Source organism: Panthera leo, chromosome B4 (genome assembly GCF_018350215.1).
Source record: "Panthera leo isolate Ple1 chromosome B4, P.leo_Ple1_pat1.1, whole genome shotgun sequence".
NCBI classification, from domain to species: Eukaryota; Metazoa; Chordata; class Mammalia; order Carnivora; family Felidae; genus Panthera; species Panthera leo.
In genome coordinates this window covers 95477273-95495188 of record NC_056685.1, presented here as the reverse complement: position 1 = coordinate 95495188, position 17916 = coordinate 95477273, and the positions used below count along the sequence as shown (strand labels likewise).

Here is a 17916-nt window from a genome sequence, read left to right as displayed (position 1 = left end):
TTGGGATTCTTTGTCTCTCCTCCTCACTCTCTGCCCCTCCCCCACTAGCAGTGCACCCACCCCCCCACACTCTCTCTCTCAAAATAAGTAAATAAAAACTTAAAAAAAAAAGAAAAGGGTAGAGTAGCTTAATTAATGATTTAATTGAGCAATACCTTAAAAATTAAAAACAATAAAGAGTGTTTAGTATGAAAGACATGAATATGGTTTATTTAATGGAAAGTTTTGACATCATTAACTGGTAAAATTTAAAAAGTTTAGTTTATAATATTTTTCTAAGTGGGAAACAGTCAAGGTGAGAGCATATGTAAAAAGATCAACAAGGTATGGTACCGAAAGCATTTGGTTAGTACTTTTTTGGCAGTCACATCAAAGCCATAGCCTCAGGAGTTAGATGGTTCCAGAAAATGGAAAATCCAAGAAGAACACAGTGACTCAGAAGAGCACAGAACCTTTTAAGGAGCTGATCACATTGTTGAATGGTGGGTAAAATTGGGAATCACGACACCCCCATGTTTTCTCGATGGAGATGGAAGTTGGGGGATAAGGGTAGAGCGACCCATTTGATTAGTGCTTATTCCTGAAGGGCTTAACAGCTTCAAATTTATATTTTGGTATTATCTCCACATGAGAGAGGATTCATTTCCACTGAGTTCCACTGACCAGACTGAAATAAGCCAGCACGCAACTTCACATCAGTGTCCCATTGCTGGTCCATATCATCGAGAATAAACTGTGAGTATTGAAATAAATATTAGCTCATAAACAGAACCTCTGAATGGCATTTTTGGTATGTTTATTAAACAGCATCATTTGTGCAATTCAAATTGAATTGGCTTAAAATGAAAATATATCACACTTCTTATAATCTTACTTTTATTTATTAAAAAAAAAATTAGGGGCGCCTGGGTGGCTCAGTTGGTTAAGTGTCTGGCTTCAGCTCAGGTCATGATCTCACGGTCCGTGAGTTCAAGTCCCGCTGTCAGCTGTGCTGACAGCTCAGAGCCTGGAGCCTGCCTTGGATTCTGTGTCTCTCTCTCTCTCTCTGTCCCTCCCTTGCTCATGCTCTGTCTCTCTCTGTCTCAAAAATAAATAAAAACATTAAAAAAAATTAAATACATAAGAGAGACTTGGACCTTCCAAGAAGCTCTGCCTGTTTTGGGTCTGCAGCACTAACTTGCCGTGAGCTGTTAAAGAAGGTTTTTAGTTTCATTTTCTCACTAATTACATGAAATATTAAGATAAGGTAGCTACTCAGGTCCCGTCTAGCTCCCACACTCTACGGTTTCTCTGTCTCGTTTTGTGTTTATTTGTATGTGTGTGCCTATTTTCCTTCCTTAAATATAACTTTGTTAAGATTCAGATAGCTCCTCCTGTCTTCCTCATGGTGCCTAAAGAAACTTTCTCAAACTGTAAATAAAATTACTGGTTCGGAATAGAAGTAAGAAAAAAGAAGAGAAAAACAACAGACTGCATTTTCCACTCTAGTAAAAAGTATCATTTTATGAAACCTTTGTTTCGAAATATGTTTGTGAAACTGGATTGAGGGGGAAGAAATTGATTGCTTCCTGTATATGGTCAGAAAAGTTTGAAGGCCACTAGCCTAGAGCATAGTAAGGCATTCAATAAATGTATGTCAATAACATGTAATTCAGCTAATATTTAACCAGGGTGGTTTCAGAGGTGTTTTGTTTATTTCCTATGAAGTTGTCTTACTACAAAACCCTCTTCAGACTTTCACACTGGCCTTCCGTCTAGTCTCCCACATTGAATCCCTCCCTACTCTCACTCATTCTGTATCCACTGATGGTCTTTGGAAAGCCAGCTCTGATTATATCCCTGCCCTATTCAAAACCCTTCACCAGTTCCTGTGCCAAATGAAAAGAAATGCAAAGTCCCCAGCTTCCTCTCCATACTTCCTTGATCTGTGCTCTACGCTGTAGCTAAACCAAACTATCAGGCTTGCTTTTCTTAGACATGCCCTCCACTGTCTCCCTCCTGGCCCTTTGCCCTATCTAAAATGTCCTCCCTATTCTCCCTTCCTGTCTCTCAAAGTAATTTTATTTCTGAGCTTTCCAAATTGATGGGAAATCTCTCTATTTTGAACCACTTTGGTAGCACTTTGTGCCTCTCTTATGGGTTTGCTGGTTCTCTTGTGTTACAGTGTGCACCTGTCTTGTCACACACATAATACTGGGAACCCCCTGAAAGTAGGAATTCTCTCTGTATCCACTGTAGTGCCTTGCATAGTGTCTGAAACAGAATAGGATGTCCCAGTAGTGTCCAACTAACCATTCAAGTAGAGACTATTAACTGTCTCCAGTATCCATTGTTCCCTCCATCTAGAATGATTCCCTCTACCCAGAGTTTTAGCAGAGTGTATGGTCACTCAGCGAGAGACTACACTTCCCAACCTTCCTTGCATCTAAACATGGTAATTAATGCAACCAAGTTTGGCTATGATCAAAAGTGTTGTGTGAAAACTACTGTGTCACCTCCTTGAAAGGAGTTTGCTTGTCCCCAATTTTGTTGATTACAGGATATTCCTGCAGAAGTGGTACTGGCGAGACAGCATTAATGATTCTGGTGTGGAAAGCACTCCAAAGAAGGCAAAACAAGAACAGCAAAAGAGACAGAAGGAATCTGAGCCCCTGGATGACTTTACGGAGTGGAGCCGTCCCCTAGCCCTGAAGTCTACTTTGGATGATTAATGGAATTGGTATGGTCCCTTGTTGTCCTCTGCAAACAAGTCCATGACTGAAGGATCATTTAGCTGGCAAGGCTTGTAAACCTCTGCTGTCTAGAGACCTCGTCTAGATGCTGGTCTTGAGGAACCACATTTGCAAAGCTGCTCCAAACTTTAGCATTCACTCTTCTTGCTTCATTTCCCTTTTGTCCTTGTATCATTAGCTTGCAGCTGGCACACCTGAACTATCACAGCCACTGTGTGTTGCAGTGCTTCTAACAGTCGCGCTAAAGTGGGAAGGCATTTACTTTATCATTCCTTCAAGCAATCTTTTCAGATCCAGTAAGTAGAGAGGGCCTGCTCTGTGTTGGCGCTGCTGTAGGCACAGAGATGCAGCACTGACCACTAGATGGGGAAAGCCCCTCACCTCATGCAACTTGCTTTCTTCTTCTTCTTCTTCTTCTTCTTCTTCTTCTTCTTCTTCTTCTTTTTTTAAATTTAAATCCAAGTTAGTTAACATAAAGTGTAATAATAATTTCATGAATAAATTTAGTGATTCATCACTTACATATAACACCCAGGGCTCATCCCAACAAGTGCCCTCCTTAATAACTCTCACCCCTTTAGCCCATTGCCCCACCCAAGACCCCGCCAGCAATGCTCCGTTTGTTCTCTGTATTTAAGAGTCTCTTATGGGGCACCTGGGTGGCTCAGTTGGTTAAGCATCCGACTTTGGCTCAGATCATGATCTCACAGTCCATGGGTTTGAGCCCCAGATCAGGCTCTGTACTGACAGTTCAGAGCCTGGAGCCTGTTTTGGATTCCGTGTCTCCCTCTGTCTCTGCCCCTCCCCCACTAGCACTCTGTCTCTCTCTCTCTCTCTCTCTCTCTCAAAAATAAAGATTAAAAAAATTAAAAGAAAAAAAAGAGTCTTGTATGGTTTGCCTCCCTCTCTGCTTTTATATATGCAGCTTACTTTCTAATGTGGAGAGAGCCATTATTATTATTTTTTTTTAACATTTATTTATTTTTGAGACAGAGAGAGACAGAGCATGAACGGGGGAGGGTCAGAGAGAGGGAGACACAGAATCCGAAACAGGCTCCAGGCTCTGAGCTGTCAGCACAGAGCCCGACGTGGGGCTTGACCTCACGGACTGTGAGATCATGACCTGAGCCGAAGTCGGCGCTCAACCGACTGAGCCACCCAGGCGCCCTGGAGAGAGCCATTATTAACAAAAAGAAAAAGGAATACTACCACACAAAACATACCCTGAGAAGAAAATCAAGGTCAACAGGATAGAGAGCAATGTGGAGGGTGAAGGGCTATTATCTCAGATAAGATGGTCAAGGAAACCTCTCTGCTGAGAGGGCATTTCAGCAGAGGTCTGAGACCTGTAGGTATCTCTGTGAAGGGAGCAGTAGTGCAAAAGCCCTGAGGGGGGAGTGGGCCTGGTGTGGTCCAGAAACTGCAAGGAGGCCAGCATGGCTGGAGAGGAATGAGAGAGGGAGAGAATGGCAGGGATGAGGTTGGAGAGGTGTCTCGGGCCACTTCACACAGGCCTATGGAGGTGAGGTAAGGACTGACCAGGAGAGGGGATATGATTAGATCTATGTTTTAAAATGGTCCTTCCGGTGGGAGTTATTAAAGGGGAGAATGGAGTAGAAGCGCAGGAGGCCACTGGAGCAGGTCAGGTGGGAGGTGCTGGTGCAGTGCTCCAGGGGCAGAGGTGGCCGGACGTGGTGGGATTTGGTGCCAACCTGGTAACTAGTAGGGTCAGGACTAAATGTAGGCAGCGAAAAGGAGCAACATTTTATATTTATGGTTATATTTTACATCTAACTCATGTGCATTTGATTAGTTATCCAAAGTCCTACATGTAATACTGAAGTAAATGAATTGTGTACGACTAAGAGTTGCTTGTTGAATTAAGACAGACTCAGCTCGGTTGATGATCACATTTGACTTAGCTAATCACACTGAGCTGACTAATACCGGTTATTTCAGCCCAAAAGTCCCTAACTATCCCTGCTTACAGTCATAATGTCAACAGTACGTTTCTGAGTTCTAGAGCAGAGCTTTCAAATGAATGCTTAACTCTTACTGCTGCTAATGTGTCCAGTGTCATCGAGTAGCTTTGATGGTTCCTGACACCTTGACTTTGGACATGAAAAGGAGAAAGTAAAAACTTTTTATTCATTTATCTTACTAGTTTAAATTATTATTAGGGTAAATAACTTTGTGTTATGTTTCCTGAAGTTTAGCTTACTTCTCATGACTGTTTTTCTTTTCTGGGCAAGGACTTTCAGAACTAACCCATGGAACCACGAACCTGTGTTATTAGGGGAGTTGTGTTAAAGCAAAGGAATTTATTTTATTTATTAAGAAATCTTTCTAATGTTTATTTATCTTTGAGAGACAGAGAGACAGAATGTGAGCAGGGGAGGGGCAGAGAGAGAGGGAGGGAGACAGAATCCGAAGCAGGCTCCAGGCTCTGAGCTGTCAGCACAGAGCCTGACGCAGGGCTTGAACCCACGAACTGTGGGATCATGACCTGAACTGAAGCCAGACACCCAACTGACTGAGCCACGCAGGCGCCCCAAAGCAAAGGAATTTATGATGCGCCATCAACTATTTGCTGGGCTGCTGGAAGATCTATCTCATTGACAAAAACAACAGTTTAAGGAAATCATTGGATCCATCTCTTATTTCTTTACTATGTGGGTTGTTTTTAGTAATTCTAAAATTAAATAAATATTAACTATAGGGGAAAAAAGGCTTTCCAATGAATACTTGAATAACGAGAACTGCACACAAATCTTTCTTGTGACTATTTGAACTAACAAATCTCTGGCAACTATGTTCCAACCCCAGAGACCCACATACCGTTTGTCTGAGAGTTGGATTCTTTTTTCTTGTTTCTAAAATTATTTCATGGGAATATCTCTCCCATCATCTTCATTTCTATAATAAGATACAGCTTAATAAGGAAAACTTCTATATCTTTTTATATGATATAGAGAACATGTTTATTCCTAAAGATACTGCTCCATATATAAGACTCATATTGTCCCATTATCGTTAGTTTCACTGACTCAGTTGCCATAAAAAGAAAAAAAATCAAGTTTTTTAATAATAGACGCATTCCTCTTCACGTAAGTCAAATAAGTAGATGTTTTGATGTTCAAGCACCAATTAAAATATCTCTGAGGGGCACCTGGGTGGCTCAGTCAGTTAAGTGGTCAACTCTTGATTTCGGCTCAGGTCATGATCTAGTGTTTGGTGAGTTTGAGCTCTGCGTAGAGCTCTGTACTGACAAGTGCAGAGCCTGCTTGGAATTCTCTCTCTTCCTCTCTCTCTGTTCTTCCGCTTGTGCTCCCTCTCTCTCTCTCAAAGTAAATAAAAAAAAAAAAAAACTTAAAAAAAATCTTTGAGAGTGTATGTTTCTTTTAATCTCTATAGTAATTTGAATCCCTAAGTTAAGAAATCTAAAGGATTTTTGTTGTTGTTTTGGGTAGCTTCATTTTGTGAAAAACAGAAGGACGAAAGCAAAGCAATCAGAGGTCACATCTGGTCCTTCTCCTGATTTCTCATCTCTGGATGTTGGCCTGGAGAGGGACAGGCATGTGGATAGAATGGGGTGTGCATGGGGAGTGGGAGGGCTTAACCTTGCTATCTGATTGACAGCCTCAGGGAAATTACCGAGCGAGGAACCATGGTCTAATATGGGCTTCCCGGGCTGAGTTCCAAAGGCAGAGGAGCATTTCCAGAGCTAGTGAGAGGACCTGGCAAGTTCTACCAGGCCTCCTGGGTCAGTTCTTGTGAGAATATTTTGCCTTGTAATTCTTGTGTTTTTTTTTTTTCTTTCCCTTTTCAGTTTTCTTCCATCTCACCATTAGTGTGCTGTGAGGTTTAAAAAAAGCCTCTTAACCTTCCTAGGCCTCATTTCACTTGTTGTTTTAAAATGATAAAGTTTTTTCACAATGGTTTTTATCTGCCCTCAAATTGTTTTTCTGACACACGTGCGTTTCCTGCTTACCCTCAGTCTTTCCCCCTCATCCTCTCTCTACCTTGCTGTTTTCTTCTTGTTTATTGTAAGCTTCCTTTATGACATGTCACTAACAATTTATTTTATTTTTATGTCACTAACATTTTAGAAGCACTTTTCCATATTTTATATCAGGAGGTAGATCAGAGATTATTATTGTCCACATTTTTGTAGGTAAAAGTACCAAAGCTCAGATAGGTTTCACGTAAAATGAAAAACATCCTTTTCCCCATATCATTTAAATGTGATCCAGTCTTTTCTGAGGGTGCATGGAAGCTCTGTAACAGCAGGGCTACTTAAACAATCAGGGCAGGATGAACTTAAATATGATAACCCTTATGATTTAAAAGAAGATTTTTCTGACTACTTAGCAAATTCGTACTGGCTCTGAGAAATTACTGCTTTATTTTTCAACTTTTTTACAAAGTACATGAGACCTGGATGGTACACATTCTCTACTTGCAAAATTAATTTGTTCTAGAAAATTGGTGAGGGCTAACATCAGGCTTAATGGTAGTAGTTTCCCCTTCTTCCCATGCTGAAGATCTGGATGACACTTGCTGATTTCCAGTTTTCTGGTACTATTTTCTTTCTCTGTGATTTTATGATATTAATTTCCAGGGACTCTGTTACTATTTCTGGATTTCTTTTCACTCTTCTGAGTTGTGATTCACCTGAATAATTGTAGTTACACTATCACTTAAACATAAAATCTCTGAAGTCTCTTATTCCTGTACGATGTATCAAAATATTCTCATATGAAGAAATTCTTCTAAAATAAAGTTAGGAAGAATCATAATAATATTGTAATCAATGACTTTTAAAAGATAAAGTGATGAATACAAACATTATATTCAATTCAGATTGGTTATTCATGATTCAACTGTAGTGAGTAAGTGCTCTTGCTGTTTTGGGAGCCACTCCATTGATAAGTGTCGCTTTGGGTTATTCTTAAAGGAGCCAAGTGTCTCGGTGATATGAAGAGTTTGACAAAAATAGGATGAAACTCATAGTCAGATGTAATCTACTGATCTTCTCTCTGCTGGCAGTAATGCATCATCATTGTAATTGACCAAGCTCACCATGGTGGGTTTTCTTTTATGAGATGCCCACGCCAGTGAAAAGGCCCAGATGCTTAGAGTTTAACCCTCTGGCATTCATCTTTGGTAAGGTTTGCTGAAGCCCATTTGGCAGGCTTGGATGTAAGGAGTATGAAATTCCATCGACTGTTTTTCTTCCCATTGGAGGAAATAAGTGTCTTCCCTAATATGCCTCAAGAAGTTGTGATTTTCAAAAAAATGTGGTCTCCTTCCCACCCCCCAGTAAATTAAGCATATCCAATTGGTCAAATCCAGTAAAAAAACTTTCCTTTTTTAAACTATGTGTTTTTGAGCTGTCCATTTTGCTTTCATTATTAGATAGGGTAAAAATATTCAGATTTCAAGGTTCAAAGGCTAAGACCACTGGAATGAATAAATGAACTCTTCAGGGCAACAGAGAATACTTCAGTGGGCATAAAGCCCTATGGTTTCTTTAACCACAGACTAGTGGAGTACAATACTAACTCCTTTGTGAAACCTCCCTTAATTCCCTCAGTCTACAGTCATCTTTCCTATAGGACATATTCTATACAAGGCTATCTGTAAGGTTCATTTTCTACCTTTTATTTTGTAGTCTACCTGATTTGATTATAGATTCCTAAGACCAATAATCTCATTGCCTGCACACAGCGGGATGCTGAATCAATATTTATTGATTGATCATTTGATCTGATCTCTAAAGACAGTTGGCCATTGTGCTACAGTGGCTTTAGGTCTGGCATAATTATTCCAAGATGGCTGGCCAGTCACACAGCCAGATCGGAAATAGCTGAGGAATATGCCTTCTTCATTACACATCACATTTAAATTCAGCCATTTCTTTGAGTACTTTCAATATGCCATGTATAGTGCTTTGGGGCATGCTAGCAGTACCTACCTCTTACTAAACAATTTGCAAGTTCCAGGCGCAGTGTTGAAGTACTTTATATACATTGTGCTATTTCATTATTATAAAAACCATATTAAACAACATGATTAGTCACCTTTTACAGAGGGGAAAATGAGTCACAGACAGGTTATTTGCTCATGCTTATATAGAAAAGTTTACAAAAGAGAATTTGGTTCAACATAGCATTTTGGCTTAAAAATTTGAGATTTTAACCATTACTTGGTTTTTAACCATTACTTGATCTGGAGCTTAGGGTGGCCAGGAAAAATCAATCTAAAACAGGAAAAACACAAGGACACAAATGGCTGCATCACTGGGGTTAAGGCCATAAGGAAACTGTGCTCACTGCTTCTTATTCAGATTCCTCCATTGCCCTCCAGATCCTGTGCAACCTTATCGTTCCTCACCACTATGACTAGTGGTCTCACTTTCTTATTGTTAGCCCCTCGTTTAATTCTCATCAAGTTTCTGTCCTCACACATTTTCTTTTTTCTCTATCTGGTGGTGCTCAAACTTTGGTATACATTGCCATCTCCAGAGAAGCTACAAAAAATTCAGATCCCCTGGCTCCCACTCAGATTTAGTGAATTAGAATTTCTAAGGGGAAGGATTCAAGAAACTGCATTTTAAAAGAGGCAGCCCAGATGATTTTAATATGGGTAGAGAGCCACACCGGGAAACACAGAGCCTACACATTCTCTCAAGATCCTCGTCTGCTTCAAAAATCACCTTTTTGTAAACAACTCTTTAGTCATTCTTTCTAGAGCAGACTCATCATGCTCCAGACTCATATTCCAACTGTGTTAATGACATTTGGATGTCCCACTGGCACCTAACACCTTGTTTCTCCAGAACTAGGCATCCCCTGCCTCCAAAATATCAGTGGTTCCCCTTGAATTTCCCGTTTCACTGACTGTGTCTCCCCCGTCTTCTGGCACCTAATCTCATAGCCTTACTCAGAGTCATCTCTCACCTTTGGACATTGCTTTAGGTCCCCACAATCAACTGATGAGTCCCTGACTATCTTCCTGCACTGTGATGCTTCATATATCCCAGTGGGTCTCAGCTCACCTCTAGAGCTTTAAAAAATAATGCCTGAGGGGGCACCTGGGTGGCTCAGTCGGTTGAGTGGCTGACTTCGGCTCAGGTCATGATCTCGTGGTCCGTGAGTTCAAGCCCCACGTCGGGCTCTGTGCTGACAGCTCAGAGCCTGGAGCCTATTTCAGATTCTGTGTCTCCCTCTCTCTGATCCTCCCCCGTTCATGCTCTGTCTCTCTCTGTCTCAAAAATAAATAAACATTAAAAAAAAATTAAAAAAAAAATAATGCCTGAGTCCCCCCTGAATCCCATTAAGTCAGAATCTCTGGCAATAAGCCCCAGTAATTAATAGTTTTAAAAACATTCCAGGTGAGGGACATTTGGGGGGCTCAGTTGGTTAAGCATCTGACTCTTGATTTTGGCTCAGGTCCAATCTCACTGTTGTGAGATGGAGTCTTATGTCGGGCTCCTCCTCGATGAGCATGGAGCCTGCTTGGGATTCTTTCTCTCTCCCTCTCTCCCTGCCCCTTCCTTGCACACTCTCTCTCAAAATAAATAAATAAACTTAAAAAACTTTCAAAATGCTTCTGGTGATTCTAATGCATATGCAAAGGCGGAAAAGTCTGAAATAATTCTCAGTTTAATATTGATAAGATCAACTAGAGGCCTTTATATCTCCGTCCCCAGAGATGATGATTCATCCATTACTTGTTGGGAGAATTAGGAGAGGTTAGTTAATGGGTTTTAATAATTATCCAGAAGAGACAATAAGAACCTGAACTATGTGGTGATGAAATAGAGTAAACAAATGGGAAAAGAGTGTGGAATTATAAACTCTGGACAGATATCTAAATGTCTAGCTTATATAGACATATATAAGACATATATAGACATATATAAGAATATATATATAGACGTATATATACGTACATATACATATATACATATATATATAGACATATATAGCTACACAACCTCTAGCTATATGCACAGACGTTTGGAACAGAACCAAAATAATTGCCATGAAGTAACATTAGAGAAAGCGAGTTTCAAAGAGGCAGCATTTTTAATCATTTGCCAGATCCATGAAGAGACGGAACACTGTGACAAAGCCAAGGGGCACGAAGATTATTCATGGGCATGAAGGTGTTTTCATTTTACTAACACATCTAATATGTGAATTGGAGTTTACCAAAGTTCTCTCATCATTATTTCATTTGATCTTCAGGAAAAAAATCTCAAAAGACAGGCAGAACAGCTCTCACTATTTTCAGCCCCATGATGAGGAAGTAGAAGTATCAAGCGTAGATTGTGCTTTCAGGAAGTCTGGTGGTATTTCTCATTACAAATTTCATCTACAATAATCGGTATCTACTATTTATATAGAGATTCTTCAAGGCCAACCATAATATGAGCAAGCAGTTCCAGGGAACAATAGTAACTTGAAAACAGACCTCCCTAGAGCTTCTCATGTTTCCTTGACGGCTAAATCGAGTATTTGATTCCAATAGCATTAGAATCTGGAAAGATTTTAAAATACTACTCGGAAACAAAGGCGTTCAGCTCACACTGTTTAAAATGGTAACAGTTCATTTTCCCCTCTGGTTTCATCAAACTACTAATCTAAGTTTAATGGGACTTGTGGATGTCAGCATTAGGAACGCTCTGCCATTAGCTCCTAACATCTGAACCACACTCTGGGTACCAAATCTTTAATTTGTCCAAATAGCAAACGTTAACATAAGTCCCTAATAGAACTGAATTAACAGAACTGAGAGAGACACTGTTGGAGAGAAGTGCAATTAGCTTTCAGGATGTTCAAATTTGGGAAAGAACTATTCTGCACTGATCGTGTTTGAGAGTTTGAAAGTTTTCTTTTTTTTAATTTTTTTTTTTTGATGTTTATTCATTTCTGAGACAGAGAGAGAGAGAGAGAGAGAGAGAGAGAGACAGAGATAGAGCGTGAGCAGGGGAGGGGCAGAGAGAGAGGGAGACACGGAATCCGAAGCAGGCTTCAGGCTCTGAGCTGTCGGTACAGGGCCTGACGTGGGGCTCAAACCCACGAACTGTGAGATCATGACCTGGGCTGAAGTTGGAGGCTTAACCGACAGAGCCACTCAAGCGCCCCTGAAAGAGCTTTTCCTTCCCAAGTCCTGGATCCCTGGGTTACTGCAAAGTCAGGCTTTTGAAAGAGGAAAGAAAGAGGTTGGACTCTTCTTGAAGGTGTTTTCATTTTACTAACACAGCTCAGCAGGTGAATGAGAGCTTACCAAAGTTCTCTCATTATCATTTCATTCAATTCTCAGAAACATCTCAAAGCACAGGCGGGGCAGCTCTTGCCATTATCCCCGGAGACCCAGTGAAATCAAGTGGATTATCAGGTAGTGCAGAGACAAGACCTGGGTTTTGCCTCTAAATCCTGCCCTTTTCTCCCTAGCACAGCCTTGCCACACTCAGATACCATGTTTTTGTTTTTTTCCAAAAGAAGAAGGCTCTCCTTCTCTTTGTAACAATAGGACGTTTGGCCTCTGCATGTCCAGTCACTGCGTAGAGTTAAAAAAATAAATAACATTCATAAATAAGACTTGAATATGTGGCACAAGTAGCAAACATTCTAGAACATCAGGAGGGAGAGGAATTCATCAATGGTGAGGACCTTTATTCTTCTTAAATCATTGTCTCAGGTAGTCACTTTTTCTGGGGTTATAATATACATATATTTCTAAACAGTGAGTCAGGGAGTACCGTTAAGGCTTTATTGATTCTTAGAGGGTTTTAAACTGCGACACCTTTGCTAAGCTCCAGATGAGGAATGAATCATGGCTGTCTACATAGTTCACAACATAATTAAATGAATTAAACTAGGGAAATGATAAGTTGGGTAATTAGTGAACAGGAAGAGTGGTTACTTGCCTTTATCAATAGTGATTTTTAAAAATTGAGTTTTGTGGTGAGAGTTTTATTAAAATCATTAATAGTATCTGTAACACCTTCTTATTTAATAGATAAAGAGAAAAAGCCAGAGATAAGCTGAATAAACTGAATGAAGGAATACTTTTAGAACAGTGCTATACTGTCATAACAAAAGATACACACACACACACACACACACACACCCCAGATATCTAAATGTCTGTATCCAGCTGCATGGTTGTCATTTGTTGATTCAGGTAGAATACCATATAAACATGCTGTTTAAGCATATGCAGGCACATATAAAAATAGTCACTAAGGTTTTGTACCTATGAAGCAGTGCTAAATTGGTGATACTCTGACAATTCTACATCTGAAAATTCTGATGACATTTCTCCATAGCCAATAATCGGTGATGGTAGTGAATTGATAACCTGAATATCCAATCTCTCCCAGCTGGGCAGGCAGATCTCTCTCCTACTCTCTCTATTTCATTCCTCCACATATACACAGACAGACACAGCCATATGACAGACCTATGATTACAAAACTCAATTTAAATAACAGTTTTGTGCAAACCACTGTGCTAGGTACTACTGGGGAAAAGAAATGCACAAATCACGTACAATTCTTACCGCTTCCTCTACCTTCTGAGTGTGGCTTTAAAGGTGGGTTTGAATTTTAGCCCTGACACCACTTCATGATCTTGGACAAGTTTCTTATTTTCTCTGCACCTCATTTTTTCTTTCTTTTTTTTTTTAATCTACGAAGTGGGGATAACAATAATATCTGCTTTTATGGGGTTGTTAGGAGGATTCAGTGGAAAAATTTTGAACAGAGTAAGCTACTATTGTTGTCATTATAATTACATTATTATTCTGAAGATATTCTACTCTAGAAGAGAATACAGACTTAAACATAGCTAAATCTAATGAAATTATGAGCAACATACCAGAGGCATAATCACAATACTCTGCAAAACGGGTGCTTTTTTTTTGTTTGTTTGTTTTTTTGCTATGTTTTGTTTTGTTTTAAACACAACACCCTAAAATAAGCCTTGGGAACAAAAGAATAAACCAAACAGAGCTGATCATTTCTCCAGGTTCTATAAATACTATCCCCTTTTGCCACGAAATGAATAATGATGTCTTCAAAACATCAGTCAGATACAACATAGAATTATATATGAGAAAGTGGTCTAGCTTTTACATTCTGCAAGTTGGCCAACTCAACAGAGGGCATTCCAGGACAGAATGAAAAACTAGAATGAATAGTCCTTTAAGGGTCCCTCTATTTCTGAAATCCCATGATTCCACAGTCAAGACCCTTAATGGAGTTTCCAGAAATCAAAATAAGACAATATAGAAAAATATCTTTTTCAAATGGTAGTTCCTTCCCTATTTTTTTCCCCCTGACTTTCCTCAATTACCTTTTGAGAAACCGGCCTTGGAACAGAATTAACATTCACCTCATGAAGAATGAGGAGTTATTTTGAATGAGTTGGTCACTGAGGGAGGAATTCTACTGAACAAAGTCCTTAGGGAAGTGAATTATTTATTGATTCAGTTTGTGGTCTAAAGTTGAGGTGCATGTTGACACAGAATGGAAGACTTGTGCCATCTCATAGTGTAAGGAAATTAAAGAGAAAAGCATAGGAAATACACACCTTCGAAATACAGGGGAAAATAGGACTAAGCATCGTATGTTAATTATGGTGAGAAAGGGAAGATGAGAAGGATGGAAATGAGGAAAAAACACTAATCAAAATTTGCTAAAGGTTATCTTTAGAAATATTAGCTAATGTCTACCACATCTGTTATCTTTTTCCTAAGGCAGCTAACTTGTATGAGAAGCTCCTTTTACATGTTTTGCTTTCTCATTGTTCATTAATTCATTTACTCATCCATCAAAAATGTATTGATTATTTTTTTAAATATTTATTTTGAGAGAGAGAGAGTGTGTGTGAACATGAGTGGGGGAGGGGCAGAGAGCAAGGGAGAGAGAATCTCAAGCAGGGTCTGAGCTCAGCACAAAGCCCAACTCGGGGCTCAATCCCACTGTGAGATCATAAGCTGAGCCCAAATCAAGAGTCGGACGCTCAACCAACTGAACACCCCAAAAATGTGTTGATTATTTATTACATACAAGCCATGACTAAGCTAGACAAGGTCTCAGCCCTGATCAAGGTTAATTTTTAGCAATGGAAATGGTCAGAGAGAAAAAAGAAGACGGGAAAAGAGGAGCTGGAAAACCCCGATTGAAAACCCATTCTTTGAATGATAAAAACTTGCTGTACAATCCCATCTTCTGAGCTTCCCCACTGTAACTCTGGAAAACAATCTGGACATATATTCAACTTTTGGTAGTAAAACAATAGCATTTGCAAAAATATAAGGCCATCAAAAATAAAGAGAAAAGCCTTAGGGAAGTGTGAGAATATTATCCTCCTGAAAAAGGAAAAAATCGACATAGTGTAATTTGGTTACGATGGAATATTCTTTCCACTTCCTGCGGCGGATCATGCAGTGCATCAACCATTTAAATTACTCTCCAGATTGGACCCTGACTTTAGGATTTATAAAGGAAGTTTTTCAAAAGAGGTCATTGCCTAAACAATTCCTTTAATCAACAGTCAGAGGACTTACTCTAATGATGGTGCCAAACTTTCTTCATGAAGACTGAGATGGCACCTCACTCCCTCAGTCTCCATCACTCAATAGGGTAAGAAGACCAAATGAATTTTTAAATGCAGATTTTTGGATTATACGGTTCTTTTTCGTCTTCTGGAAAATGATTACTAGACCTAATCAAGATTCCTCTGTGTATCATTAGCTAATTTTAGCTTCCTCCTTTTTTATTTTTTATTTTTTTTACAGTGACTTTCGGAGAGCCCAGTTTGACGTCCTCTGTGGATTTCATGTTTTTCTGTTCAAGCCTTGAGGGAAGCTAAATGAAGAAGTAGGAAAATAGTAATTAAAAGTGATTAGGACAAGAAGTTTTGGTGCTATGGAATGTGGACCCAATTCTCCCGGTCACAACCCAAACCAAGCGGCAGTTTTTGGTTTTGATTATAGCTTTACTTGCTATTTTAATAAACATGAACGAGTATTCAAACTTTTAATATCCTGCTGCTTAACTATTTCCAAAGAGACATCCAGCTCTTTTAAACAGCCTTTGTTTTAAAATTTTAATTTGTTTGGCTCAGTCTCACCTTAGAAAGTTGTAGCGTCATGGTAAACTCTTTTATAAGTTGATTTCCAGAATCGCAGGCAATTTTTTTTTCTCCCCTCCCAAGTAAGTGTTTCCTCATGTGCCAAAATTGTTGGTGCTGACAGCTTTTTTGCCTTGTTTTATCTGGTTCCCACAGTAAGTATGAGAGGCAAACACAAGAATGTGCGCAGTGTTGACTGGACGCATCACTACTACGGCAATACTTACAACTCCTCTAGGAAGCGGAGACTGTGCAGGGGACTCGGGGGCAGTTGACTGATGTTGTTCATACTGAGGTCTCTGGAGAGGAAAACAGACAGCATGTGAGGAGCGGTGTCCACACAAGGAATGCCACTACAAGCAAATCCGGCTGCTCAGTTCATACGTTTTCAAGCAATATGGCCAAACTCATTCTTTTGATCAACAAGAAATCGCTATTTTGCATCTGAAATATATTCCTGCCCCACCACCGCCCCCGCCCCAGACCACCTTGGTCTCTCTATCAAATTAGAGATCCTAGGAAGAGCTTATGTGAATTCAAAACCCATTTGTGGGCCTGGTTGTAAAACTTCATGTTTAAAATTATGTGAGTAGGACAGCAAAGGAAACAGACATAACTCAACCCTAGACATAACCCAACCTCATGACTTGCTTTGAATTTGGTGACAAAGAGAAATGTCTTCACCATGCAACTCTGGAAGTCCTGCTTCTGTGGGGCTATAAGCACCTTGTAAAAACAAATGTTTTGATTCAAAGAAACTTAAAAAAACAAAACAAGACAAAAAGCCTATTCCCTCCTTCTAACATGTTCCCTTTGCAGGTTCTCGGATTGCATTAAATAAGTGAAATGAACCATAAAACAAGGGTGTAATGTGATCCTTCTCTGGAGCACACTTCCTGCTGGGCTTGCACGGTAGTTCCTGGCACAGGAAACAACAAGCCACTTTGGGCAGAACTCAATCGATTTTTGTTTTAAGGGAAACTCCGTGTAATTAGATTTCATTCTGTTTTTACGTTTCTATTTCTTTACTGTCTCCCACATAACCCTACAGCACCACTGATATACACCGTCTGTATCTGAGAGGACAAAAGACCGAGTGCTGGACAGATTGTCATCGAGACCAACTAAGACTTTATATACCAGTCAGCTACAGGTTGACTTTAAAAATGACCCATTGGTCAAACCTGAAGATTCAGATTATATTCAGAATTCATCATAATCTCAGATCAGGTGTATGTACTTAAAATTTACCTCTAGATGAGACAATGAGCTTCTTTTTATTTGTTATTTTAAAAATTGATTTAATTGGCATATGACATTGTATTAATTTTAGGTGTGCAACATAACGATTTGATATACGTATATGTTGCAAAATGAGAACCACAATAAATTTAGTTAACATCCATCACCGCACATAGCGAGAACATTTTTTTTCTTATGATGAGAACTTGTAAGATTTACTCTCTTAGCAACTTTCAAATAAAAAATATGGTGTTGTTAACTATATTTGCCCTGCTGTACATTATTACATCCCCAGCACTTACTTATTTTAGAATTGGGAGTTTGTATCTTTTCTTTTTTTTACGTTTATTTATTTTTGGGAGAGAGACAGAGCGTGAGCAAGGCAGGGGCAGAGAGAGACACACACACATAGAATAGAAAACAGGCTCTACGCTCTGAGCTGTCAGCACAGAGCCCCACGCGGGGCTCGAACTCACTGACCGTGAGATCCTGACCTGAGCCGAAGTCGGGCGCTTAACCGACTGAGCCACCCAGGCACCCCTGGAATTTGTATCTTCTGACCACCTTTACCCATTTCACCCATGAGCTTTTAAAAATATCCTTCTTATTTAAGTGGCCACACCCATAGCGCCTAACCAGTTGATGTCAGTATGGATTGCTTGGTTCCTTTATCAAATATTAACTTTTAATCATTGATGGTAAGAATTGAGGGACTGATCATTTACTCTTTACAAAGTCACTAGTATGTACAGGTAGATAAAATATTCAGTTACATGTTTTAGAGTATGGCA

General features: G+C 39.6%; 1 protein-coding gene across 1 annotated transcript in view; it reads right to left on the bottom strand.

The window, feature by feature from the left end:
- LGR5 (leucine rich repeat containing G protein-coupled receptor 5) overlaps positions 1-17916 on the bottom strand; it is a 128074-nt gene that overhangs the window by 55866 nt on the left and 54292 nt on the right. The window contains exon 2 of the mRNA XM_042947177.1: positions 16111-16182. Within this exon, the coding sequence (XP_042803111.1) occupies positions 16111-16182 (72 nt within the window). The remainder of the gene's footprint in view (positions 1-16110; positions 16183-17916) is intronic.